The sequence below is a fragment of the Engystomops pustulosus genome, chromosome 4 (assembly GCF_040894005.1).
Source record: "Engystomops pustulosus chromosome 4, aEngPut4.maternal, whole genome shotgun sequence".
NCBI lineage: Eukaryota > Metazoa > Chordata > Amphibia > Anura > Leptodactylidae > Engystomops > Engystomops pustulosus.
In genome coordinates this window covers 68,755,683-68,783,567 of record NC_092414.1, presented here as the reverse complement: position 1 = coordinate 68,783,567, position 27,885 = coordinate 68,755,683, and the positions used below count along the sequence as shown (strand labels likewise).

General features: G+C 40.5%; 1 protein-coding gene across 3 annotated transcripts; it reads left to right on the top strand.

Moving 5' to 3' along the window:
* The first annotated feature begins 153 nt into the window (after window positions 1–153).
* On the top strand, window positions 154–27,885 carry CREBRF (CREB3 regulatory factor). 3 transcript variants are annotated; one of them, XM_072146167.1, is made up of 9 exons: window positions 154–307; window positions 10,073–10,262; window positions 10,363–10,488; window positions 10,863–11,949; window positions 12,173–12,367; window positions 13,426–13,615; window positions 14,831–14,904; window positions 15,020–15,142; window positions 16,069–27,885. In XM_072146167.1, exons 2-9 carry the CDS (start codon window positions 10,152–10,154, stop codon window positions 16,182–16,184), a joined length of 2,022 nt encoding a protein of 673 aa, XP_072002268.1. In that variant the 5' UTR covers window positions 154–307; window positions 10,073–10,151; the 3' UTR covers window positions 16,185–27,885. The 3 variants fall into 3 exon arrangements, with proteins under 3 accessions (XP_072002268.1, XP_072002269.1, XP_072002270.1); XM_072146168.1 differs by lacking the exon at window positions 154–307 and adding an exon at window positions 869–916; XM_072146169.1 differs by lacking the exon at window positions 154–307 and adding an exon at window positions 957–1,196.

The window sequence follows — 27,885 nt, the reverse complement described above, 5'->3', positions numbered from 1 at the left end:
CTGTGCCCTCTCTCCTTCTCTCTTCCTGCTCGGGACTTCTTTTCACTTACCCCCCCCCCCCCCACTTAATTTCCACCCCTGACAGCTGCGCCGCTGATTGGCCAGGCTCGGGTACCAAGCGGCGTCTATTGGTCCTGCCTCTGGTCACGTGGGCGGGGAGTCACGCGCTTTCCGGGAACCCGTCAGGAAGGAAATAAACAAAACAAAGCAGAAAGCATGGAGACCGTCCGGGGGGAAGAGCGGCGGCGACGGCAGATGAGCGGCTGACAGCACACGGCGAGCACGGCCTGAGCGCCCCGAGTGACGGGTGAGAGCCCGGGCAGCTGCTTGGGGCACAGCGGACACTTGTCAGGGAGCAGGGCATGTGGCAGGAGCAGTGTGCCCGGGCACGGCAGGGGGCGTGGTGCCCAGGCTAGTGACCTCTATACACGGGTGGCAGCGCCGCTCTCTACATGGCAGTGCAGCTCAGTGCCCAGCCTGTTGTTTACTTGCAGAGCTGCCTGTGCAGGGGGTGTGTTGCTGGGTAGAGGGCTCTGCATGTCCAGGGGGTGTGAGCTCCGGGGGGCGGAGCCTGCTCTTTTACATAACCATCCTCCGCTGTTGCTAGCTCCTGTTCCTGGCCCCTTGTTAGCTGTGATGATGTGGGGGGAGGAGGCGGTGGTGCTCTCCCTTCTCCCCTCTCCCTCCCGCCCCTCACATTGAATGGAGCAGGAGATTGTTTATGTGTCCGCTCACAGAAGCTTTATTGTAAGGAAGAGGGCGGGAGCGTGCGCATGAATGGCACTCTGAGCTGACCAATCACAGCACTGATGGCAAGCCTGTCGTCCAATTAGCTGCTGCATGGGGAATGACGTTAAAGTTAGGCTGCGTCTTAGCTGGAGCTGAGGCCATGTTGGCTGTGTACACCAGAAAAGGGGTGTGTATGCAGGTTCCTTGTTGTATCTGTGTCTCCGGGTGCAGGCCACCTCCATGCCATTCATTCTCCTCACCTGCTTTACCTGTCCTTGTACTACGTGCTGAAGCTGTAGGGTGTGGGCACAGCTGAGGGTAAAGACAAGGCTGAGACATTGGAACTTTCCAGGCTCTGTATTTTGGAGAAATGTTTTGTGTTTGCTGTTTATTACATCCACCACAAGACATTATGTAAAGTGCTGTGGGACATGGGACAGCTGTAGCTGCACTTTTTATCTTAGCAGGTAATGATGGATATGCAGTGTCATCATAGTGCTAATAAGCTGTGTATATATAATATAGATACATATGTATAAGGTAACAGTGCGGTGATACTGTCACCCTATAGGGCTGTCTCTGTGGGACGGTAAGAATTCTGTAATAACCAATGGAGCTGTAATGTTACAGACATCCCATCCACAGAGCAGAGTCATTTTGAGTAATTCCAGGGTGTTGCATCTTCGTTTATCCAAGATGTTTATCTGCATGCTGAAATGTAATGATTTAGTCTGATTATTGCTTATATTATTATTTTTTTTTACTTTAGCTTTCGTCAAGCACTGAAATTTTAGGGTAGCTTACAATCCTTAGGAGACGCGGGATATGAAGCCAACATCATAGGTGTGCTATGGACCTGGTCCACAATAAAATGTCAGCACCAAACTATTGTGCTTGACCTGTGAAACACCAGACTATGTGCTGGCTGGATCGTGGACCAAACACAGTGCAAAGGATGGGACTCCGTGGGGCACATGTATCATAATTTTGGCTTTGTTAGTCTGTTTTTTGAGACTTTTCTTGGCTTTCATGCTGGTCAGATGTATCTCAGCGGTTTTTCCTTATTGGTACATGTGGCGTTTGGTCTACAGTGAATTCAAAGTCTGCGAAATTTAATTTTTACATCTGGTAAGGGGCAGCCTTAGATTTGCACCAAAATGTGCGACTATTTTAAAAAGTTGTAAATTCGCATCTGGATTCAGGTGATAACTCAGGGAACACTGCAGAAAACTAGACAATGGCGAACTTTGAAGGGAGACAGTTTAAGGCGCAAAAAAAGTTGCAAATGAACACAAACGCCATGAAAAGTCTCAAAAATGAAAGAAGACGGCAAGCCAAAAGTTTGATACATGCGCCCTTTATGTCATAGTGAAGTGTGATGCAAGGAAACAAAGCAGCAGTGCCAAACTATTACAGATATCACCACAATTCCTGCCCCCAACACTGTACTCAGTCAATGAAATCTGGCCAACGCATGGTCTGCTTTGCAGAAACTTAGCCTAACAGTATGCATGGGCAACTTGCTTCAAAAATCTTCCATGCACCTGGCAGATTACAAAGTTATTTGTTTGAAGGGTTTTACTTCACAATTTTTCTAAACGCTAACACTGAAGGCTTAGCCTTGGGATAGTCTGTCAGCTTCTGGTAGGAGGGGTACAGATATTTAAGCCCTACGACAATCATCTGTTCAGCACAGACTCCTTGTTCTATATAGTGACTGTAAGCAATAACTGTAAGCAGCTGAGGCTCAAATTCACTTCTACGGGAGCTGTGGCTGCAGTTACAGTTTCTAGCCAGCAAAAACAGTGTACTGCTGGTTTGTGCTTGAACATCTGCTCGGTAGAGGGGCCTGGGGATAGGCCATGAAAGTTAATTTATCTAAAAGTACTTTACAGTAAGTCTGGCATTAAAAGAAACCTACCATCAGAAGTATGTCTGATGGTAGATTCCTCCTGCCTGCCACTGCCCTGATCTGTAATTTAATAATCCTGGAACATAATCTAACTTATTAATAAAATAAAAGTTCTTAAAATGTAAATTAACTGCAGAGACTACTGTACTATCCTGGCCGGGCACTGGGAGGTAAGGCTGCTCCACACCCCAATAGCCGCTGCAGTTAATTTTCATATTACTAAAATCTACTTTGAAGCGAGATGTAAATTGGTTGTATAAAGTCAAGAAGGTGGAGATTTTAACACTGATGTCAAGCTCTCTTCCTCAGAAAGCCTCCTAACATCACTAACCTGATCTCCTGAAGTCTGATTTATGATTCCAATCCCAGAGAAGGAGGCGTTCAGTGACTTCACCTTGACTTCAGAGTTCAACTCTCCTCCTCCTTGACTGTATAAAACTTATACTCCTCTCATTTCAAAGTTCATTATTATGGACAATGTCACCACACTGGACCATAAAAGAAACAAAAAACACTGCTTGACAATACTCTGGTAGTAGTTTATTAGGCTTATTGTTGATGACCGCTTCCCTTTGAATACTCTTTTCAAATATACTGTATGGAGTCGTGGGAGGAAAGAGTCAGTGGATTTCCAATTCTGTCTTTATTGAGGTCCTATTGGTGGGCTACATTATTAGAAGTCAACTGCTGGGTGGGAGCTTCTGAGGGTAGGTTATGTTAACTATACTATTCCTGTGGTACTCTGGGATAATATGCAAAGTTTTCTAGGATGGGATAAGGAAAACCATGCCACTTTTAGCTCCCTTGACATCCAGCATGGCCTATATGAAGCCTTATGATGTGGGATTATAACCAAACCTGTATATCTACTCCAGAAGGAACAGTTTTCCAACTCTAGACAGCACTGTTTCTTTGACCTGGTTGGGTCTCCTCAGTACAGCGTAGGGAACTGGTTTGGCTGAGTAAGAGGCTTATGACTAGGGAGGGGAAGTTCTCCTGCCAATTATGGCCGCCGTGTAGGTGTGTGGAGACTTGTAGCCGTGGATGCTCCCCTAGGTGGATTCTGCGAAAATATAAAAGTTTTCCAGAATGGGATAAGGAAAACCACGCCTCTTCTAGCAACATTGTGAGGCCGCTTTCACACTGCGTTGTTTTATATATTTTTTGTGTGTTTTTGATGCATTCCAAAGGCTTGTATCGTGATTACATGCTGAAGTTACACTGCGTTTTAGCAAGTGCAGTTGAAACGCAATGTAACTTCCGCATGTGATCAAGACTAAAGCCTTTGGAATGTGTCAAAAAAAGCAAAAAAAAAATAAGCATCGTGTGAACGCGGCCTAAGGCAGCTCACTTGGCATCAAGTATGACCTTCAGGAAGCTTTATGACATAATGCGGGACATCGTTTAGTGCAGAAGAGGATATCCCAGTGAGACTCTTCTTTACCCCTATAAAGTACAAAAGTGATAGTCCACGAACAGTCGTAAATTAATACACTAGTGATCTGCTGTCTGTTGGTAGGGGCCATAACGTGAAACTCTCCCCCAACAGATGGCTAAGAGTTTTATAGAATATAAGTTATTTAACTGTGTGCATTTCTGCTGTACTATGATGTGGTTTTTTTCTTCAATGTGATATCATCAATTAGAGATGGTCTGCCCTAAAAATACACACTTTGTGATGTAGCTTTAATAAAGATATGTTTTGACGAAGTTGCTTACTCAGGGCCAGGTTTTAAGTAAGTTTCTTGCACTCTGCGATAATTTTTTCTGTCTAAGCCACATGTAATGTGGAAGCGCATCCACGCGGTACTTTATAACATTAGCTTGCTCGTTTTTACACAAAACTACTCCAAATTGGACCTGACGTAGATTTGCCCGGCAGTGCACCCGCTGATGGATACATAAGGAGTCTTGCTCGTGATGTGCTGGGATGGGGGAGGGGGTGGGTGGGTTGAGTGACCTCTATCATACGCAGACACACAATAAATTCCCAGAGTCAAGAAAACGTACAAACTGTACTCACCTTCCAACGCAGGTCCTTCTATACAGCATGGCTCCGGCATCGGTTCCGTGTCCCCGCGCTGTCTGTCACTGGGATCGTGACGTCAGCCGCTGACATTCTACTACGTGCGCCGGCGTCAGCACACACTATGATGTTAGCGACGGACCGCACAGAAACATGGAGCTGATGCCAGAGCATCGCTGTATAGACGGACCTGCCGGGGATGTGTTAGAAGGTGAGTACACTGTTTATTTGTTTTCCTACAGGCATTATATTTTGGGCAGGAGTCCGGCAGGCTATATACCACAGGGGGCTGGCTGGCTATATACTGGAGGGGGCAGTGACCAATACATTTCCCACCCTCGGCTTATACTTGAGTCCATGGGTTTTTCCAGTTTTTTTGTGTTAAAATTTGGGATCTCGGCTTATACTCTAGTATATACAGTACGTTTGTTAGAACATTGTATGTTTTCTTATATATTTAAATAAATCAATGCAAAATGTAGTATTTCCCTTTTAAACATCTCTCTGGTTTTATTATTATTTTATACAAATTGTTGTACCGGATTCCAGCTATCAAAATGTACATAACAATACTCATATTGTGTTGCTTACCTATTTATTTCCATTGTTTTGTTCTGCGGCTACGTGTCAAAAAATCTTTAACAGCAGAAGAAGCGGTATAGTCTGCATAAGCTGCAGCTGAAGGAGTCTGTGGTGCAGCCTGATACACGGAAACAAACACAGAAAGTTGTGTACAGACTGGGATGAAGGGACTTAGGGTGCTGACACACAGTGTGTTATTGGACTGCTCCTGGTGCGTTTTTAAACGCGCTGAAAACACATGCATTTATGTATGTTTACCACTTGTTTGGCTGGTTTGAATCTGTTTCACAACTGCTTTCACTTCCTGCTTACACTTAAGAAAAACGCCCCAAGAACTGTCCAAGATCGCACCCTGTCCAAGATCGAGCAGCAGTTGCTCCCATCTAGCCGGCTAATGTACAGTTTCGTATGTGTAAACAAACTGTGATTAAAAAAAGACATGGAGGTGAATTGTATCAGGGCTTGTATGCTAGTTTTCTGGCCAGAGCCTCCTAGTATATTGAGCTCCCAGTTGTGATAAATCCTCCTTTCAGTGTGCTGCTCTGATCGGCTAACCTGAGGAGGGTAGCAAAGGAACGGCTGCTTATTGTTAAAGTAACAGGCAAAGTTGTCCAACATGACAAAAGCTGCTTATTTGTGGGGGAAAACTGATAAATGGGGGGGACTTACGGAAAAGTTGTTTTGTTTATAATCGAATGTGTTTAAAGGAAGTCTACAAACCCTTGGGAATTGTACATTGGGGTTATATACTGCATAAAATATAAATGCACATTATACAGTGAGGGTTGTGCATACACTGTATATGGGAATGGGTATAAACTATATAAGGCTGCATTCACACACGTGTATGGGGGACGTATATATACGGCCAACATACGTCCCCCATACACTTATACGGGCTCATGGCATCGTACCGCTCCGTAGCCCGTAGAAAGGTAGGACATGTCCTATCTTTCTACGTGATACGGCGCTCTGCGCTGCATATGCCTATGGAGAGGGGCAGGGGTGAGATGCGCTCATCCCCTGCTCCTCTCCGCAGCGCCGATGTATGCCTGCCGTACTACGTTATGGCTGGCATACATTGTCTGAATTTATATATATTATACACCAGGTTGTAAACTATACATACACAGTACTGGAAGAGGTCTGTGTGTGGGTGTATATGTGTATATATATATATATATATATGTATATGTATATATATACGTACATCTCACACACAGTTTATGGGTAGGGATATGTGCAACTTAGAGGAAGATTTGTTAAAATTGTTTGAAAACAAAACTGTTGATGTTGCTCATGGCAACCAATCAGTTCTCAGTTTTCATTTTCACACTGCAGAGTATACAATGAAATCACAATTCTCACTGGTGCTAACAAGTCAGTATGAATCCTATGTAAATCATGGTGTTAGTTTTGCCCGTAGCAACCAATCAGATTCTAGCTTTCATTTTCTTAGCTTAACAGGTTTCCATTAGCAACATTGAGACCAGTATGTAAACCTTATTGCCTCAACCATATTCCAGGTAGTGCCACCGCCTGCCTTAAAATATGAAATCCATAGGTCTGAGTGACTTCTCTTCTATGAGGGAAAAAAACAAGTTTATAGTTGATGTTTACATATAAAACTTATGAAATATGTCACAGCCAACCCCTACTCAGCTTTCTTGTTGTGTTTTGCTGTGGTAAAATGACAGCTGTGCTGTGATTGCTTGCTATGGGCCATAATATGACATATTAAAGGGATTGGCCAGCACTTCAGTATACTCCATCAAACATTTTGTCTATAGTTACTCCTGGCAATCCCTTTAAGGTGTAGAGTCATACATTTAAGGCTGCAGGAACAGCCCATCTTCTGTGGTTAAAATGAAAACGTCTTGTGGAAACCCAGCCTTAGGCCTCATTCATACGTTGCGTTGGACTACTTGCAAATGCAACCTGTGAACCTGTGAATTGCATTAAATGCAACCTGTGAATGAGGCGTCAAATGTGATTTCTGGTATAACATTGTAGGTCATCAATATCAGATTGGAGGTGGTCCAACACCCGGCACCTCACAGGTCTCACAGTGGGGAAAAAATAGGAAGCAGAAGCTTTTGTAGTGACTGAACAGAGTCACTGCAGCTTAAAGGGATTGTTCAACTATATCACAGTTTCCCCTCTTCACAGAAAAGTGAATAACTTGCTGATCTGTCGGGGTCCAAGTAGATCACAAAAAACAGAGTTCCCATATGTAAAACAATGTAAAACCTTGTATCATGAATCTGGAGAAACTATAGGTTTTATGCACTATATTCAGACTAAGCTGTTTTTTATGGGCTTATTCAAATGCCTTTTTTAAGGGGCTCATCTCAAAGGCAACTAAAATAAATGTTAAAGGGTTATTCTGGAAATATGAATGTCGAATATGATACAAAACCTCCTGATGATATATATAAATTTTTATAAAACCCAATGTCGTTTGTCAGAAAAACAGAGCTTAAATACAGTAGTTTGATTTTATGATTCACAAAATTGTATGGCCTTTCTAAAGTATGCGGAGTTATCACCAAGATGGCTGCCACTGAAAAATACAAGTCCCATGATCCTTTAGTTCTCAGTAACTCCTCCTCCTCTCTCTTATGCTCTGCTCCCAGTGATGATCTAACAGACTGTCCTGCTCTGTTACCATAGTAATGATGTGTAACTGCCATCACTGCTCTGCATCACTGAGATGACGTCTCACCCCAGGCAGGTGCAGGACATGTGATGTGGACATGTGACTAGCGGCCATCTTCTGTCCTGTGTCTTCTCCGCACGGAGGAAATCAATGGACTGATGAAAGGGCCAGTAGTATTTTAATTGTTCATTATAGTCAGCATTTTTCTGCTAAGGGGAGCAAAATTTTAAATAACAGCAAATTACATATTAGCTTATATTTTATGTACTCATTTGTATGTGAATTATTCTGATTCCTGGAATATCCCTTTTAACTCTTAGTGGGGGGAAATTGTCTGTGTTAGCCACGTTTATATTATAGCATTTAGAAACCAAAGCTGCACACAGAAAATCTTTAGTGCTAGTGTAGTGTTGGGGGTTTCTGCTGCAGAGTTACAATCCCCAATTTATTGCTGCAGATAGTGGGGCAGATTTACTTACCCGGCCCATTCGCGATCCAGCGGCGCGTTCTCTGCTCTGGATTCGGGTCCGGCCGGGATTTATGAAGGTAGTTCCTCCGCCGTCCACCAGGTGGCGCTGCTGCGCTGAAAGTCATCTCATCGCGCCGGAATGCACCACCTCGGACCAGGTGAAGGTAAGCGCTCCCCAAGCGACACTTTTTCGGTTTTTAAATGTGGCGGTTTTTCCGAATACGTTGGGTTTTCGTTCGGCCACGCCCCCCGATTTCCGTTGCGCCACAATCCGATCGCGTGCGCCACAATCCCGGGGCAATTCAGGTACAATCGGCGCAAATCGGAAATATTCGGGTAACACGTCGGGAAAACGCGAATCGGGCCCTTAGTAAATGACCCCCAATGTGTGTAGAATACAACCTTTAGACAATGCACGGTGGTGGTTACAGATTGCATGTGTTTCCATGGAAATACATGTGATTGGGCTTCGGCCCACCCTGTGCACTTGCATTGCGTTTATAAACACAACACAGTGCAATCGCCGTGGCTGACTGCACCCTTAAGGTGTATTGTAGAGCAGGAGGAGCTGAGCATATGACTATGTAGTTTTGGAGAAGAATATGGGGCATCTAGTCCTCACAATTACCAGGTGCCACAAGTACATGGAATAATGGTACAAATGCTCAGCTACTGCTCCATTCTCTGGCTGACTGGAATGTTCTTGTGTAGCTGCATGTAATAATATTTTGTAAGTCGAACCCAGGAGTTGAAAAACATAATCTGATTTGCTTTTGGTTTTCCATACTTTCAAGAATATGCTGTTACACCGAAAATATAGTGTCTTTGTTCTCTGCTTCAAGCAATGCCTTGTCATTGATATCTGCAGAGATTTTCCACTGGTGAAATTTGTCATATACTGGCAGTGACAAATGTGCCTTGCCTCCAATCCTTTATTCATAGTTTCTAAATGTTGTGTTTGTCAGAATCCTGATGGGTTGTGTAATCTAGAGGAAAGGTTATGTAAGAGAGGCTTGTCAGCCTTACTAACATACTGCACGTCTAGCCGTTTATTAACCCTGATGTAACTACATGCCATACATGCACAGGGGGATGCATTCAGCGGACTGTGAGCTCCATACATGTTAGATGTGGGATGTGTTATACAGTAGTCCTGCACTGGAAACTTCTGGGGTGTAATACAAGGCTGATCCTCAAAGTTTAAACCTGTATGTGCTGTGGTTGGTCAGTGAAAATCATCAAACTTTGGTCCAATTTCAGTCCTAGTGGAAGTGCGAACTTCCAAAGTAAACAGTCGCAAGGTTTTTTTTTTTGCGAAAAACTGCACCAGCTAGCGTAGTTTTGGCCGCCGGTGCAGCTACCCGCCAGTTAAATCAGGAGCCCTATGCCTCTTGATGTATCCGGCAGGGCTTATATTATATGGACGCAATAAATCTCCCCCTAAAATATCCATGTCAGGATTTATTCTGCTTTCTTTATATCCCCAGCTTCTTTCTGCATGATGGACTTCCCCTAGATAGGGTAGAAAATACTCACCTGACAGGATCACATTCTGTTCGATGTGATAAGTTACTTGTTATGAGATTCTTGTCGCAGTATTACAATATTTTAGTAACAAGCTTTCCCATATGTAGCTAATGGTATTTTAGTTCCTTCTGTAATAAGTCTTTACTTTGCTTATTCTGTCCCTTTTAGGATCTGTACGTGAAGCAGGCTCCGGACCGAGTGCCTGTGATTCCCTTGTCTTCTATTGTGAATCCTCTCTCTTCAGTGCATGTATACTTTTCTTGATACAAAAAAGGAGAAGCTGGTTAGAAGGTCTTTGGAGAATAAGAATTCCCATTTTGGATTTAGTCTGGAAGAGCCTGACTTTGAAATGCCTCAGGTGAGTTTCTATTGCTGTTTACACTTGGCAGAGGTTTGGTAGAATTGTGGTACCTTGTAATGTTTGACAATTTTAATATTGTTTTCTATTCCTCTTATAGCCAAGTGTCAGTGGAATGGATCCTCCTTTTGGAGATGCTTTTCGCAGTCCAGCATTTGCAGAGCAGTCTCTAATGAGCACAGAACTTCTGGCGAGCACCTCCGACCCAGACTTCATGTATGAATTGGTAAGCTTCAGTCGCCATAAAGGCCACATATTTGTCTGTGATTGGACTCTACTAAATGCACGTGTTTTCATTTGGATAACATCAGTGGTCCAATTCTTGTTGTTCTGAATCCTAACCAGCATAACCAACTATGCACTTGATGTGCAGTGCCAAATCTGTTGGCAAGATGGGAGCCATAGTTTTTAAGCAGTTTGCTTGCCAACTTTCTCATTACTAGACTGAAACAGTCACACACTTGTTTCAGTTGTTAATATAAGTGCAAAATGCAAAAAAGAGCACAGCTTCTACACTGCTTCCTTTACCCTAATCGTGCCTCATAAGTACAGGGCTAATGACTTCAAAATGTCTTACATATCATCATGTTTTCTTCTCAGGATCGAGAGTTAGGCTACCAGCAGAGCCCTACAGATAACTTGATGCTTGAAGACTGCAAAGATTTGGAATCCTTGGACACCTTTGCTGACATCCTTGATACGAGTCCACCCCTGTCTAGTCACTGGGAGCAGTGGGACACTTATTGTGAGGATCTAACCAAGTATACAAAGCTTACAAGCTGTGATATTTGGGGAACCAAGGAGGTGGATTATCTTGGGTTGGATGATTTTTCAAGTCCCTATCAGGATGAAGAGGTTATCAGTAAAACGCCTACCCTCGCTCAGCTTAATAGCGAGGATTCTCAGTCGGTGGTGGACTCCCTTTGTTACCCAGAAGGCTTGTTAGGAGTCAGAGCTGCATTTCTTCCAGGGAAAAAAGTGTCCTCTGGAAGACTAACTGCACCAGTTAGCACATCTAAGACTTCTCCAACAGATATGCCATCGCCTGATTGCTCACTAAAAGTTGCCAAGGCAGCTGCGAGTACTCAGATGGCAGCTAAGACTAATATTTCTTGTGAGGAGAAGATCAATATCCATGTGGAATGCAAGGACTATGTAAAAAAAGCCAAGGTAAAGATCAGCTCCGTACTTCCTGCTCGTCCAACAAGCACAGTGGTTGCACTCGATGCAGCTAAAGAGAACACTTGTTTTTGTGGAGCAATGGCCAAAAAGCAGGAAAGGACAATTGGTGAGACTTCTATTGGGCGCAAAAGCTGTGCCATCTTGCCTTTCAGAGAGACTCAAAAGCTTTTTTGCCCACCACAGAATGTGGCAACAGTAGCTGCCGTTGACGGGAATGTTACGCTTTTGGCTTCTGTGTCCGACCCCTCACAAAAGAAGGAGGAACACAACTACTCTCTTTTTGTTTCTGAGGGACTTACTGAGCCAGTTGCTAGTGAAGCACCACGTGCGGAGGAGGAAGAAGAAGATGAGGAGGTGGATTTGGAGGAAGAAGATCATGACGAGGGTTTTGGTAGTGAGCATGAGCTCTCTGAAAATGAAGAGGAAGAGGAGGAGGAGGAAGAAGAAGAGGAAGAAGACTTTGAAGATGATAAAGATGATATTAGTGACACCTTCTCTGAACCAGGTAATGGTTTAAATATATACAGATGAGCTGTTATATGGTATAACTATGGGCATCACCCCATGCACAGTACAGTATGTTGTATGCCCAATAACCCCATTAATAAGTTTAGTTCATGGTAGACACTTTAACATCCTGGGTGTATGAGTTGAACCTGGTGCTTCATATTGACTGTGTCTGTACCCACCAATGACTGCTGTGTTTGCGCATTTTCTACTTAAAACAGGTTATGAAAATGATTCAGTTGATGACTTAAAAGGGATAACTGCTGTGTCATCGAGAAAACGAGGAAAGCGGCGGTACTTTTGGGAATACAGTGAGCAACTAATGCCATCTCAACAAGAAGCAATGCTGAGACCATCTGAGTGGAATAGAGACACGCTGCCCAGTAACATGTACCAGAAAAATGGTTTCCATCATGGTAGGTATTTCTTCAGCGGTTATTAAACAAAATCTATCATCAAAATGAAGCATTATAAACTGGAGACACTTACTCATAGATCCGGCACTGTGATCGTTTCTTATATTTGGTAACTATGGCCTCTTTACTTCTAACATTAACTTTTAAAATTATGCTCATGTGTCTGGAGATGAAGGAGGGGAGTTACCAGAGCTTCTTTAAGCTGTAGCTTCTGAGGCTGTTACACTGCATAGGAGCACTTCCTCCCTCCCACTGTGTACTGAAACTTACTCTGCTGCAGTAAGATTACATCAGACAGAAGGAGGGCAGAGTGCTGAGGGGGCAGCGTCTAACAGCATGTCAATCTAAAGCAAGAAGGGACTCTGGTAAAATGCACAGGAGTCCTTCAGGCTCATTAGTATATTTTTAAAAGTTGATTTTGGTAGGGTAGAGGCCATGGATAACAAATATAAGAAAATTACCACGGTCAGTGCCTGGAGCTATGAGTAAGGGTCCCTGGTTTATCATGCTTTATTTTTGTCTTTTAACCAGTTTAGTTGTAATATACTGGGTTTTGCTGTTTTGTAGGCTCATCTATGTTCTATATGTGTGTGCTTACCAAGGCCTACTAATAACTTTTCCTAACTTTAATCGCTTTTGTGTTACATAGTTTAAAAAAAAAGACACATGTCCGTCAAGTTCAACCAAGGAAGGGAACAGATTGGATGAGGAAGGGATTTAGAGGAAACCATTCTATATAACATAGCCGTCAAAGTTATTTAGGTGTAAAAAGGCATTTAGACCCTTCTTGAAGTTCTCTGCTGTCCCTGCTGTGACCAGCACCTGAGGCAGGCTATTCCACAGATTGACAGTTCTCATAGTTAAAAAGCCCTGTCGCTTCTGATGATTAAACCTTGTTTTCTCCAGACGGAGACAGTGCTCCCTTGTCTTTTTTGATTTGATTTAAACTGGAACAACTTTCCACCATATTTTTTTTGTATGGACCATTTATATATCTATGAATATATATTTGATGTTTGTGTATAATCACTGGTGACAATGAATGTGTTCTCCTGCAGGAAAATACACTGTGAAGAAGTCTCGCAGAACAGATGTAGAAGATTTAACTCCCAACCCCAAGAAACTTCTACAGATTGGAGGAGAGTTGCGTAAACTGAACAAAGTGATCAGTGACCTGACGCCTGTATCCGAGCTTCCTGTGACTGCCAGGCCTCGCTCTCGAAAAGAGAAAAACAAACTGGCTTCCAGGTAACTTTCCCCTTATTCTACAGTGAATGATTAAACCACCGCTCTAAATTAAGAGAGGTGTAAGAGATTTCTTCAAAATGATCAAGGTTAGTATAAATGCTTATGTGGAATTATAAGAACATTTTGTCTTATTTGGGTCTATAAATGGCAAAAGTATTTTCGGTCCTTGAAAAAATGCAATTCTGCTCAACCACGGGACTTCTTAAAGGACATCTACCACCAGGATGAAGGATTGTAAACCAAGCACACTGATACTGGTGTGTGCCCCCTCTGGTAGGATATTCTCTTCTTTAAGCTTCTTATGCCGTGTTTTTTAAGAAATAAAGGTTTTAAAAATTGTGCAAATGAGCCTTAGGAGCTCCAGGCTCCATAGACATCTATGGAGCCTGCCGCCCCTCAGCCTCATTTGCATAGTTTTAAAACTTTTTTTTTTTCCTGTAAAAACAAGGTCCCAAGAAGCTAAAGGAAGAGCAGAACCTGCCAGAAGGGGCACACACCAGCATGTCAGTGCTTGGTTTACAATCCTTCATCCTGGTGGTAGATGTTCTTTAAAGTGTATGCTGTTCTTTGAATACAGCTGTATGTACAAAACTGTGAAGGATGGATAGCTGGCCTGGAGAACATAACTTTTATATGGGTTGTGTTCTCGCACTGCTGTGCTCCACCTAAAGTATGCGTTATCTGTCTTGTTTGGATCCTGAAGTTCGGTCTCTAGCTTTCACATTTCTACAGGCTTCAAAATCTTTCACCTTTCTTTGATGACTTGCATTCTGGGAAGTGCGGCCTAACCATTGAAACTAGAAGCTGCAATTGTGTAGGTTAAAGGTTAGCTGGATAAATCAGGATTAAAGCCTGCTTTGGTATTTTTTAGTGCGTTAAACTTTTATATTTGTGCGATGCTGTGATACCATGTGTTTTCTGGCTTTAAGTAACCAGGGAAGTAATATACAGAAGTGATCCATGGAATCCATAAGAGATATAAACAAAGGTATATTCTGGATCGCCCTCTACACTGGTGAGTGAGTTTCATTGCAGCTTCTCTGGTGATATTTTCCTACATGGGCCTTCCTGTTTAGGAAGCACAGAATGTACACTATGCTGCAGTGTTCTCACAGTGTGGAGCATTCCTTGCTGACCTTTCTGACATCCCTTGAATTCATTAGTGATAAGACTAGAGAATTTTCTTCACAGACTTTGCTTATCTTTCTAATGCAGAGCTTGTCGGCTAAAGAAAAAAGCGCAGTACGAAGCTAATAAAGTAAAGCTGTGGGGTCTGAATACCGAATACGGTGAGTTCTCAATAATATTCTGTATAATATCTTGCTGGTGTCGAGATAGTTGTTTCTGGGGATCAGTAAAAATAAGGCTAGGGCTGCATGAATATTTATACTTTCCATTTTCCAGATAATTTGCTCTTTGTGATCAATTCAATCAAGCAAGAGATCATGACTCGTATGCAGATTCCATGGGAGGAATGGTCAGCAAGCATGGAAGAGAAACTGGATAACCTTATTAAGGATACCCTTGGTATGTGTACATTTGGTTTTTTTTTTTACTTTACATTTTACCCTGCAATTGCATAGGTTGTACTATAAAGACCAACTTGGATATACATCCAATACCTGCAGCATCATAACTTGTGGATGGTCAGCAGGATATGCCACAAACATCATCTGAACCACACACTTGTCCTGGTCACTATATCTTGGCCATTATAGTCTATTGTAAAGGCGTTCTGCCAATTTGTACCAAATCGGCAGTTATAATCCATATTTGCCTGATACCTGATCTGATAGCTGCATAGCAGCCTACAGATATGTCATTTGGCCATTTGACAAGTAGAGGAAAACTGTTAGGCTGTCCCTAAAAAGCCTTATCGATGTCCTATGCTGAGAGTAGGCCATTCAAAATATTGACTGAAAAATCCCTTGAAAATCTTGCATGGGACTGAAGGATAGATATCAGATTGATGGGAGTCTAACACCCTTATACCCCATGGATCACAGCATTTGGACAAGCAATGTACATTATTTAAGGGATATCCATGGGATTGCAGTTTGGCTTCATTCACTTGAATGGGACTATGCTGCTACTTGGTACAATGCTTGATGTGATGGGATGATTACAAGCATGGTGTAAAAAATTAGTGTTTCAATATTGTATATTTATTTTTGTTACTATTCACTTTTAGTTCATTTAAGGCCAGCTCCACACTAACAATGACAATCTTTGTTTTATCAGTGAAACACTAGATGTGGGAGCATTTTCTAAAAATTATTCCAAATTCATATATTTTTTTTTTTTTTAATTTGTTATGTGATCTAACAAAGAAATATATTTATGTGTGGGACCGCTGGTGATAAGTTTCATACTATAAGTGTATAAAATGTTAAAACTGAATTGGGTATTGTTCTTGATTTATTTTTTTTTATTTTATTTTTTTTTTTTCCCAGGTTCGTCAGTGGCAGGCCAGACATCTGAATTTGTAAATCAGGTTTTGGAAAAAACTTCAGAGGGAGATCCTACTGGTGGCCTAGTGGGACTCCGTATTCCCACTTCAAAGGTGTGACGCCAGTGCGTCTTCATCCCATGTCTTCTCCCAAGTCTGCACTAAAAACATTCAATTTTTGCATGTAAATCCTCTCATCATCTGTTATGATTATATTTAGCAGGTGTGTTGGGCGGAATAAGCAAAGCAACATGCTGACATGTGCGAGTACCCATTGCATGGAACTCTGTGTTATCACAATGTCTGGTTGTTAGTGGCTATTTGTTCATAGAGTACTATTGGCAGCAATTCTATCATTGCCATAGATCTTATATATTCAACTTAAATGTGCAAAAGCAAATAGGAAATATGTATTTGTAGTGTTTGTCTTAGAGTCAGAAACAGATTTTTGTTTCTTTTTAGGTTCACATAGTTTTGAGCTAATGCCAAAATTAGCTGGAATAAGCTTCAGACACAAGTGATAACAAGCCACTATATGGAATGGGAATTGAAAGCACAATTCCTGTTCTAAATGCAGAACTTGGATGCAGGTTCACTGCACTAAATGATGCAGGAGAAGTGCAAATTGATAAAAAGTGGCTTTATCTAAAATGTGTAAATGCTGATAAAATAACATTGCGATAGCTGATAGTTTGTCGCAAGTGAGACTATGATCTTAAGACTTATCTTTGTGCCTTGTAATATGCTGAGTGAAAAAGACTCTCCTACAGCTTAAAGCCGTTAAGGATTTTTTTGTATGCTTTAAAAAGAAAAATGTTCTAAGATATTTTAAACCTTGTAGTGTAGTGGCCTAAGATGCATAGTTTGGTGCATTATTATCGGGTTAAGCTTAAATGTTAGAAAAAAAAAAAAAAAATCCTTGTGACTTCCTATTTTTTCCGAATGTACATAGGAACATGTTGAAAATGTAGATATGTGCCACAGAGTCTGTGAATTGTAATAGAAACATAAAAAGGTTAAAAAAAAAAACAAAAAAAAGCTTAAAAGGCAAAAAAAAAAAAGTTTAAAAAAAAAATGAAAAAGGTGGCTCTCGAACTATAAGCCGCACTTTTTTTCCTTGTTTGTTCTTTTTTCTTCTCTTTGGTACTTTTACTTGGAAAGAGAGAAACAAAAATTGCACATTACTTTGATTGTTTTCTTTTTGTTTTGTACCAAAGAAAAAAACACGTTGAGGTGGCAGACTGCCAGTCAAAGTAAAGATTTGCACAGCTTATAAGATACTGTAATGAATGTAAAAAAATATATATAAATATATAAATATAAAACTGAGGTCAGCGGAATTCTGGGATAGCTAAGGAATTTAATAAACTGTGAATTTTCTTTCTTTTTTTTTTTTTTTAGTAGTGGTCCAATTTTACGAGTATCCATATGTACATTTGGAGGGTGCATTCACAGTCTTCTGTCTACATCCAAGAGACCGATTTCCCTATGTAGATAAACAAAGACTTTTTTTTTTTTTAAGATATAGAATTTTCAGATTTTTGGAGGATAGGCGGAGCTGCTACATTTCATTTATCTAGTTCAACTTCCACAATCTGATATTTCCCATCCTAGCCAGGTGGTATGAAACTTGTAGGCCCGTTGGCATTGTAAAAGAAGAGATATATATATAAATATATAAATAAATAAATATCTATTTTTGCTATTGTAACATGCACCTCAATATAATAATCTTCAGACCGAAAGTGAGAGAGAAAAATAGATATTGTAATATTTGCCAATATTCCTTTCTTAATGTTCTTGATCATTCAGAGCATGACCTGACATAAAAGAGTAAAATGTTTATGATGTTAAAAAAAATAATAATAATAATAAAAAAAAATAGATTTTATATTTTTGTATTAGTACTGCAGGAATTGCTTCTTTGGATGTTCGCAGATGTGTATTTGTTTTATCCTGCATGTAGTAGTTTTGCAGATGCATGGAGTGTAGTAATACTCCGTTTTTGGTAGAGAGAGTTGCAGCAGGGGAATGGTTTAATAAACTCTGTAAGAAAGAAAAACCTTGGTGATTGTAAATGGATGTGTGTTCGGGCTCGGACCTGACCAGTCTGTAGTTGGCTCACTAGCCCTTGTTTTCTATGTTTGGATCAGTCTCTGCCCTGTAAAGCAAACAGCAGTGCGTGAGTTTCCATTTCTCACCCATGTATCCATGGTGTTGGTGCATTCTGTCCCCACTTATTCCAAAAGAGACTTCAAGTATATGCCATAAAGCATAAATGTTGTGGATTATGCCTTTTTTTTTGTTTTATATTGTGTTTTGGTACTGTGGTAGATGTTATGCCAAAAAGAGAAATGGCTCCCTTAGATGTGCCTTACGTATTTTGGAGATTTGGGGGTTGATTCTATTTTTTTAGGTCTTAACAAAATGATCAAAATAATATGTGTGATGCAGAAATATCCATCACAAGTTTCCTTGAATTTTAGATACCTTGTACACACTAGGTATATAGAGAATGCAGGCGTGGTATATGATATGACAGAACTGGTATCAGTGGTTTAACCTTCAGTATTAGGGGACATACAACTTGTTTGTTGTAGTTCATCATCTTGGTTTGTGCTTAGTAAATGGTGAGTCTAGTAGTTGTAGAGTTATATCTGGACTGCTGGCCATAACAAGATGTTTGTATGGTATACGGGTCTGTTTCAGTTGACCTGCTTGGGGGTAAGCTTTTTACACAGCAATGTTTTTGGTTCTGTTCATGCCACATATGTGAAATCTCTCCCTTTTTGGCCCAATATCTTGACGTACAAAGCCGTATACAGTCAGCCCATGGCTGTTTTATTCTTTGGGATCTTTTTAGTATTGAAATGTGGCTATGCCCTTCAATACACTAAAAGTGGCAATAAACTTTAGGTGACCAACCTAACTAATATGTACAGGATGCTCTCTAGGGTATAAACCCTCACAGAAAGTGTCTCGTGGTGGCCTATTCTTCATTTCCCATCAAGTATGCATGAATACTTGTCCAGACAAGTGTATGGCAGGGCAATTGTTATAATTTCCTACACAAATGTAACCTACATGCCACCTCAAGGGGAAACCGCCAGGGCAGTGTGCGGCACTAAACCAGCCACTGTTGTCCATAAGGACCTGTTTAGTTTAGTGTCCAAAATCACCCTCGGAAGTTCTCCTTAAGAATATTTATGATGAATCCAAATGTGTCTTCAACCCACAGTATAAATTGCGATGCTGTGAGGTGGAAATACACGGTGTTCGTCATTTTGTACTGTTTACATCCCGTTTAAAATTATTTTTTTCTTCTTTGGAATTTTAATCCTGAAACAAGGGGATGGAGATGGAAACCCCAACATTCCCCCCCCCCCCCCCCCCAAGTCAAAACTGAAATCTTTAATAACAAAACAAAAATATGACTGTGTAAAAAGCCTTTAAATGAGGTCCACTCTCTGCAGACATGGCACTGCATGCACATAGATAGGCAAACGCAGGAAAAATGACCTTCTGATGGTGAGGGAGGATACAAGAAGATTCCCTTCTATCATGCACCATGTCATGTGTCTCCCACAATAGCTCATGGCATCGAAATCGCATAATATCTTGATACCAAAACTTACTGCACTTTTCAAGTATATTTTTATTTAATAGGACCTGTTGTTTTTAGATTTACCTGTTGAAGATTTCTGACCCGTACCCCTGAGAATGCGCCAAGCTAGCCAGATGCAGGATGAGAGGTTTTGGTACAGAGAGGGAGAGAGAGAGAGCTGGCCATACACAGTTTTGTTTTGCTTCTGATTTGATTCCACCCTTACAATAGATATAGTACTTTATAAAATCGTACAAATGGTTGTTTGACAAGATCATAAAAAACGGATATTTCTTGAAACTATTTTCCAGCACATTATCAATGCAATCAATCATGTTCCATTGCAGGCAGTGGGCATTGAGAATAATTTTTCTTACTGATGTAGTAACACAAGTAGCTGACTGTAAAAGATGGCATGATTTATGGTGCACAAGTAACACCACGTATGATAGTTCAACTGAAGTCAAAACTTTAACAAAAAGGCTTGTATTATGGCCCTATTATCAACCCAATGTCAGAAAGTAACATTTTTGGGTATAGTCATTACCAATATTTGGCTCATGTCAAATAAAAATGATCACCTGTAAATGGTATGGTGTATTCATGCCCATATAGTAGGGATCATCTTCTGCATTAAAATGCAGCTTTGGTGTGGACAATGATGAGGAATGAACATTCCTAGGAATTATCCATTCCCAATAATTGCCTGCTGGGTCAGCTCATATGAGAGGGCCTTTAGGATAAAAAAACGTACATTGTATGGGATTCTTCAAGGGATTCTGTCATCTGTTTTGACCATAATAAACTTCACACAGTTCTGGCATATTGAAGAGCTTTCTTCTCTTTGTAATGAGCTATTCCAAAGCTCCTGCCCTCTGTTGTAAGTATCCAACCAAAATGCTGATACAGCATAGGGAAGGGGCTTGGGAGCAGCCATTGAAAGCCCAGCAGACCTGGATTATAACTTCACTCTTGACTTTCATGCCACTGCTAGCAACACATACAAAGGTATGAATACACCAGGACTGCCATTAAACACTGTCTTCTTGCTATGCTCAAAACTGCTGACAGATTCCCTTGCAAGTGGAACTGTCAGTTCCTTGATAGGAGGATAAGAGCAGAACAGGATAAAGGGAGAGATTCTTTCATGAAAATATCAAGTCAATTAATAGACAACTATATATTCTGATAAAAAAACCCTATAGGTAACTCGACCTATATCCTGTTCTACTTGTATATACAACGCGTCCCAGTAAGTTTTTACCCTATATCAGGTCTGCATAGTCACTTTTCATGCATTGAATTAGTCCCTTCTCTTATTTTTATGGAGAGATAACTGGGTGCACAGTCTGCCCCTGCGGGGCTTGTGAAAACCTGCCCCCGCTCCTATTGGGTGCAATAGAGTAAGGACATCTCTATCCATTATTATTGACAGATTACCGTACTTAATAGAAAAAGGAAATGAAGTACTTTACATCTCGTAGACACTGCATTGCATTTTGATTGATGTAAGCAGCAAATACAGACAGTCTCAGTAAGTTGTCAGATCTCCTATTACTCTTATGTTATAATAAGTGTGTGCCTCATGGCCACAAACTGAAGACCTCCTCTTCAGCAGCTGCTACATTAATGCCCAACTGTGTTTTGGGAGGTGCTCCTATTCTTTTGCACTTTGTTGTCCGATAGAAGGCCAGATCCTTCCTCATGACATTTCTGTTTTAACTTATTGGTGGTTTAGGTTTTGGAGTTGGTAGAAATCTTGGAGTGCCTTATAACCAACTGGTATTGCTTCCTTGTATGCTTCCTCAAGGTCTGCTTTTGAGGACAAGAAGGTTTCCTTGGTAACATACAGGCTTCGTAAGGATACATTCTCTCTAATATTCCTCTTTAGCCGCAATTGTGCTCTGCTGGCACTTTTCATATCCTTTGTGACACAGAGGGCCATTAGATTGGCAACCATCAGCGGGTGCCTGTCTGAGTAGCGCACAATTATAATGCCAAAACCCTTTACCGTGTGTAACTGCTAGAGGGTATTTTATGTACTGTATATTTCAGCCCTTTACTGCTGTAAAAACAATCCCAAGCCATTTCAATAGTAAAATGTACTTTAAAACACATCACAACTTCCACAGATCCGATCCGTTGGATTTTTGCATCTGCTTTATGACAAACACAGGGCTATGTCAGGAAACACTCCAACCATCTGGCTGATACAGCTTGCTACCTACGCTTCTGTCCACACCAGTATACTTGCTCTGATGTCTTTAAAAGCACAAATGACTCAGGAAACACGCTGATACAATTCAATGTAATGTGGGCTCTTTTACTAGGTTTGATGTTTTTCACATTTATATATATTCTTTTAAGGGAGCTTGATCTTCTTAAGAAACCTATGAGATTTCATGTATACTAGATTGCTATTGGACTGGAATGAGATGTTATGGTTCCTCTTTGCTAGGCCTTGTCATCAATGACAAAGATGATGTTGATATGACTTGCGATTGCTGTGCTTTTATTTGCGGTTGCCTTGTAGAGATACTTTGCTGTACTCATCCTACACTATGTACCGTAGATGGTTTTGTAAGTGTAACCATCAAGAGTAAGTGGCAGAAAATGTATTTACTTACTTCCTGTGTATTTTGGTATGCTGTAGACGAGTTGAGAAAAATTTTAACCACATAGTCTCATGTATCAACACTGTATCGGTTAAAACTGGCGTTGTCTCTCATTGAAACCAATTTCGCTTCATTTCTTCAGTGCATTCTGAATATAAAAAACTAGAACTTTACTTGGTTCCTTTTGAGAACCATTGAGATTTTATAAAAATGTCTCTTAATGAAAAAATATTTGTTTACTACAGCAACCCATCACAGCACAGCTTTCATTTTTCAAGAGTACTATAAAAAAAAAATAAAAGCTTTGCCACAAGTAGTTGCTATTAGCAATAAACCACAGGTTTTCTTTCTACACCCCTTTAAAATGTTACTATTATTTTGGCACAATGCCCTCAGGCCCTCCTTTTGTGAAGTTTACCTCATGTTTTTTGTAATGCGTGTGTGTAAGTGTCTGGGGCAGGATATTAGGTAATTTAACAATACATCTATTAATAGTTCTGCCGCTTTCTTGATATGTAAAGTGATGCCTCCTGTCTTTTACCTCATCAGCCAGACATTCCCGAATAGAAAATGGCCGCAGATGGAGGGTTATATGATCTCTGTCCATGAGCAATTGCCCTGCTATTTTATGGTCAGGGATGTCCGGCTGATGAGGTAAAAGACAGGAGACTTCACTTTACATATTAAGGAAGCAGAGCAGAACTATTAATAGATATATATTGGTAAATTACCTAATATCCTGCCCACCACACTTACTACACACACACACTACAAAAATATGAGGTAAAGTGCCAACCCCTTTTCAGTTACCGCACAATCTGGGAGCTAAAAATGTACCATAATTGGGTAAATTATTTCTCTACAAGCAAAACATCAGCAGAATTGAGTAAGACTGACCACAAAGCTGGCCGTGTTGTTGTCCATCAATCACAGCCCAGCTTTCTCGATTAAATTAAAACGGATCTGATTGGTCGCTATGAACTAGTTTTGCTGCTACACCGTTTTGATATATGAGGCTGAACATGGTGAATTATGGGGGCGTTCTACGATGCTATCTGTTGCACTGAACAACCAGTCACAATGCAACTATCATTTTCTCTGGGTTGCTAACCTAATATTATACTTTGTTCCCCAATACCTTTTGTTCATGATGTAAATGGGCCACTTATGCTACAGATTTACCTTTGTAGGACATCATCTGTTGCATGTGAGCCTGAAATCTGCATTGAATGAGCAATGAAAAGCGGCAAAATTGGTTTCTTGTTGTAAACGCTACAGATGGTGGAGAACGTGTTTCCCTTAGCCCAGGGTCACACCGGCGCTTTCAATTTACCCTATGATTTTAGTTCCATAGAATGATATAACCACAACTTATGAAAGACTGAATTACTGCATTCTAGTAGTAACATGATTTAGTTATGTCTTTCTATGCAACTAAAACTGAAGTCGATCTTAGAAGAAGGCCACGCTTCCCATTATTTTATGAATAAAGGCAATCGCAGAAGGGTTAACCCCAGCTATTTTTCACATTGCTTCTCCTGCCTCTAGTTGGCCATGAGGTGTTATTGCCAGCTTGTTTAGAGCGCAGACTTGATAATTTAGTTTTTATGTTTAGTTTTTGGTTGTTTTTTTTTTTCCAACTGACACTTTATTTTGTAAGTATTTATGTGTATATAAGAAAAGCACTTTGTTTCTAAGGAAAAAAAAAATCTGTTTTACATAACAATCTATATTCCTATATATATTTAGTTTCCTGCCATTTGCTGCTAACTCTGGACTGCTCTGTAAGCTGCAGCAATACTTGATGATAACAGATAAATGACGCTGGCAGTAAAGATACAGAGGGACGTTACGCCTCAGGTTAGGTTGAAATCACATGGTAGTCTATTAGACTTTGTCATCAGGGACATGGTCAGACAGTCCCGAAATTTGTATCCTACTACTTCTAGACAGGTCCTGATTGTTGTGGTATTAACACCTTTCTATGTTGTTTTGCATGAGATTTTTCAAGAATAATGTGCAATCTTTGAATGTTGGTCATGAATAAGTTGCATGGCAAATTACGTAAAGCATATGTTAACCTTTTCCACTATATTTTACAGATTTTTTGTATATAATAAATATATATATTGTATACACACAGTATATGTTGAATAACTTTTGTAAATATATATATCTCTTTATTGTTCTTGCTGGTGACTATTGGAAACATCTGATCACAACTTACCGAAATGCTAATTGAGTGTAATTGTATTGTTAAAATCACTATAGCATACTGTATATGGAGAGTAGTAGGAAGAGCTTGGTTGACCAGCCAACTGGAAAGGCCATGTGGTGCTAGGCCCCCTGTTTGTGAGTTTTGAAAACAGACCTGTGTGCTGGTCGGATAACACGGCCTGGACACTGTGCAATGGAAGGGTGTCTTTGCATCATAGAGACCTATGAGGCATGGAGTCCTTGTCTGCCTGCTGAACAACAACGTCAATGCTGTAACCACTGTAACGGTGCCAAGACTGCTGTTCAGCTGGCAAACACAGCCTCCTTGTTTTTATTTCTGTATGATACAAGGACTCCTATCCACTGCAATATGCTTAGTCTGTGGAATCTGACCTGCAAATGGGTCTGTTTCTACTGATCAAGCACATTCATGTGCAGACAACCTAAGGCCCGCATAGACTTCTGTCATGGTGCTGAGAGCACACAGCTTGGGGTGGGGTAAGGATCACTTGCACGGGTTACACATTAGTGTGCATGACCCTTAAGACTAAGAGTTAACATCTGCATCATAATCTCTGTAAAGAGTCTCCATCCAACCAAATGATGGAAGATTAATTGGATCCTTAATAGTCAATGGGCTCTTTGGGCTTCATTTATAGCACAGAAGGCTTGTGATGCGAATATATCCTAATATAATGTATTTACCAAGTTATTTAACCTTTTTATGTAAATATATGTGGAACAAAGGTAAATATATGCTTTATGAGGAGGGTACAATAAGGGACTTTTTATGATTCTTTCCATAAACAGCATTCACGTTACTCAATATTCTCTCTGCAGAGTTGCCTCAAATCTCTTATCAATAAATCCTAGGTATTAAATACAATATGTTTGTTGGAACTATCCGATCATATAAAAAAACTCTTACAAATCAACACCCGCATCCTTTTTCTCAGGCCAATCTAGTATAGGGTAATGACAAAATCGTTGTAACCCAGGACCAATATGATTCAATAAAAGCTTTCAAGTAGTAGACTGTCTGCCTGGCCCAGACCACCAGGAGCCACCGTGCACCCTCCACACAATGACACAGTTTTGTAGGAAAGCTGTGCGGCTTTACACATTAACCAGGAGACTCTGTGGTATTTAATAAAACAGTCTAGATATGGTTGTACTTTGATGCCAGTAATATTCTGCTTCCTCTATTGTCATAAAACATATATACCGTACATATATGATATTGTCAATCTTCTAGTGTACTTAATGCTGTCATGAAAAAAATCAGTGTAAAACAACAATATATGTGTTGATTTCTGCATTTTGTGTACATTACTTTGGGGATGGCCAGATTCCAGCTATGTAAGGTGACATAGGTGTGGGTTCTGCTTGTATAACTCACCTTTGTGTGTGTATTGTTAACATGTAGAGACTCAATGTTTCATTTTGCACAGCATGCACACGTCACGCAAGGCTGAGGGATTTCACCGTACTGGATTTTTCACCTTGGGATGTCTCTCTAGGGTTTTTAGGTTGTCTCTCTCCTTTGTGGGGAGAACGCTGAATTGCAGATACTTGTCACTTTAGAGGCGACCGCCATGCATTTCTCTTTTTACTTGTGGTACTTGCCCGTATTTGGTGCATTTATCATGGTGGTCTCTCACTTTTTTGTCCAAATTTTGTGCTCTGAATACCTGATTCTGAAGCCAACATCCAAATAAGGTTATTGGGCACAAACTATATTCCAGTATTACTGTATTTTCTCTAAATACTCCTTGGAGTGTTTGCTGCAGTAGACCTAACAGGTCTCAGAACCGTGTACATTTTTTTGGGGTGGTCACGTTTAGCACTTATTCAGGAGACCTATGTTTGCTGCCCTTGCCTGTCGTGCGTGTGGTGTGGCTTTTATAACTGTGCCTTACTTGTACATTCTAAATTGAAATGGGGCTTGTCCTAGGCCCTTGTTGACATGGACCATTGAAGACAAAAACTTTATGATGCGTGTTATGGACAAAGAAAACAAATTGTTTATTTGAGTGTCTCTCTCCTGTTATGGGCAATGATTTCAAACAATCTCTGTGTGTGGGATAAGGCGAATACAAGATATTGTATGCCAGGTTCCGTTTTATGTGCTATGGACATATACATTCATGTTCTTGTCAATCTCGCCCACCTTTTCCGTTACAGCAAACATCTTATTTACTGGTATGTATTGTTAAAGGAAGGCTGTATACTGAGGGATTAGCTAAAGTCAAGTGACCATCTGAGCACTGTTGTATTTATACCAGCCCTTTTACCTTGTGAGTTTAGTTACTTGATCGACGCAATGTATCTATTCTGAGAGAATTCTATCAGTAGTTCTGTAATATAAACAATTACAGTACACAGAGTTGTGGACAACTTTTATTCTGCCATTGCTATGGTCAGAAGGTCCCCGGGAGAGAGCTCCATGCTTGCAAATGGCACCTTCATCAAATATACCTAAATCTATATTTCTTGCGTATATTAAGCAATTACTCATAATGACGTTCCTTAATGTAATAATAAATTAGCTATATGACTGAGCTAGTTTTATAAAGAAGAACTCCATCCTAATGAGAACTATTGTGTAGTCATTGGACATTCTTATACTTTCTGCACTATTTGTTTCAGTGCCTCTGCATCACTTTTTTTCTTCATGTTCAACTTTTTTTTTTTTTAACTTTTCCTAAACTGTGGAATTTTTCACTGACAAGTCATTTCCCAGGACTGGATATACTCTGGAAGCTCTGCTTGATGCTGCTACAAGTCATTGTAAAGACGCCTATGACAAGATAACCTTGCCCCATATTCTTTGGTCTCCATGTTATTTTTGCACGTGATCTAGCAGATGGCACTTTAAGATTTTAGACGTTTGTTATTGCTAATTCATTCTATTGGGTTTGACCCATAAACATTTCTATTGATATTGCTCTACTTGCTATTGACAGGCTGCTAAATGGTGTCCATAGTTGTAAGCTGTGTAGAAATTCAGTCCCCTCCTTCCAGCGAGTGTCGATTCTAAAGTCCTATATGAAAGGCATTGGTTGGTTTGTTGTACTTGGCCTTCGCACACTTTTCTTTGCTTGATAGAGCAGCCTTCCATTCCACAATAGGTAAAGTATTCATATAGACTGCCTTGGTCTGTATTTCGATGTGCATATGTCATCATTGTACCACTCACTGTAGGACTCTACATCATGGACAATAAACACACAGGAGGAGGATGTGCAGCTGGAACAGAATCTGGAGTTTGTAATGAAAAAAAAAAAGTTAAGATACTGTAAAAATATATATTGGTATTTAAGTTTTTTTCAGTCTGTTATCTTCTGTTTGCCTTTTATTTAATAAAGCTGTTTGTCTCTTCACA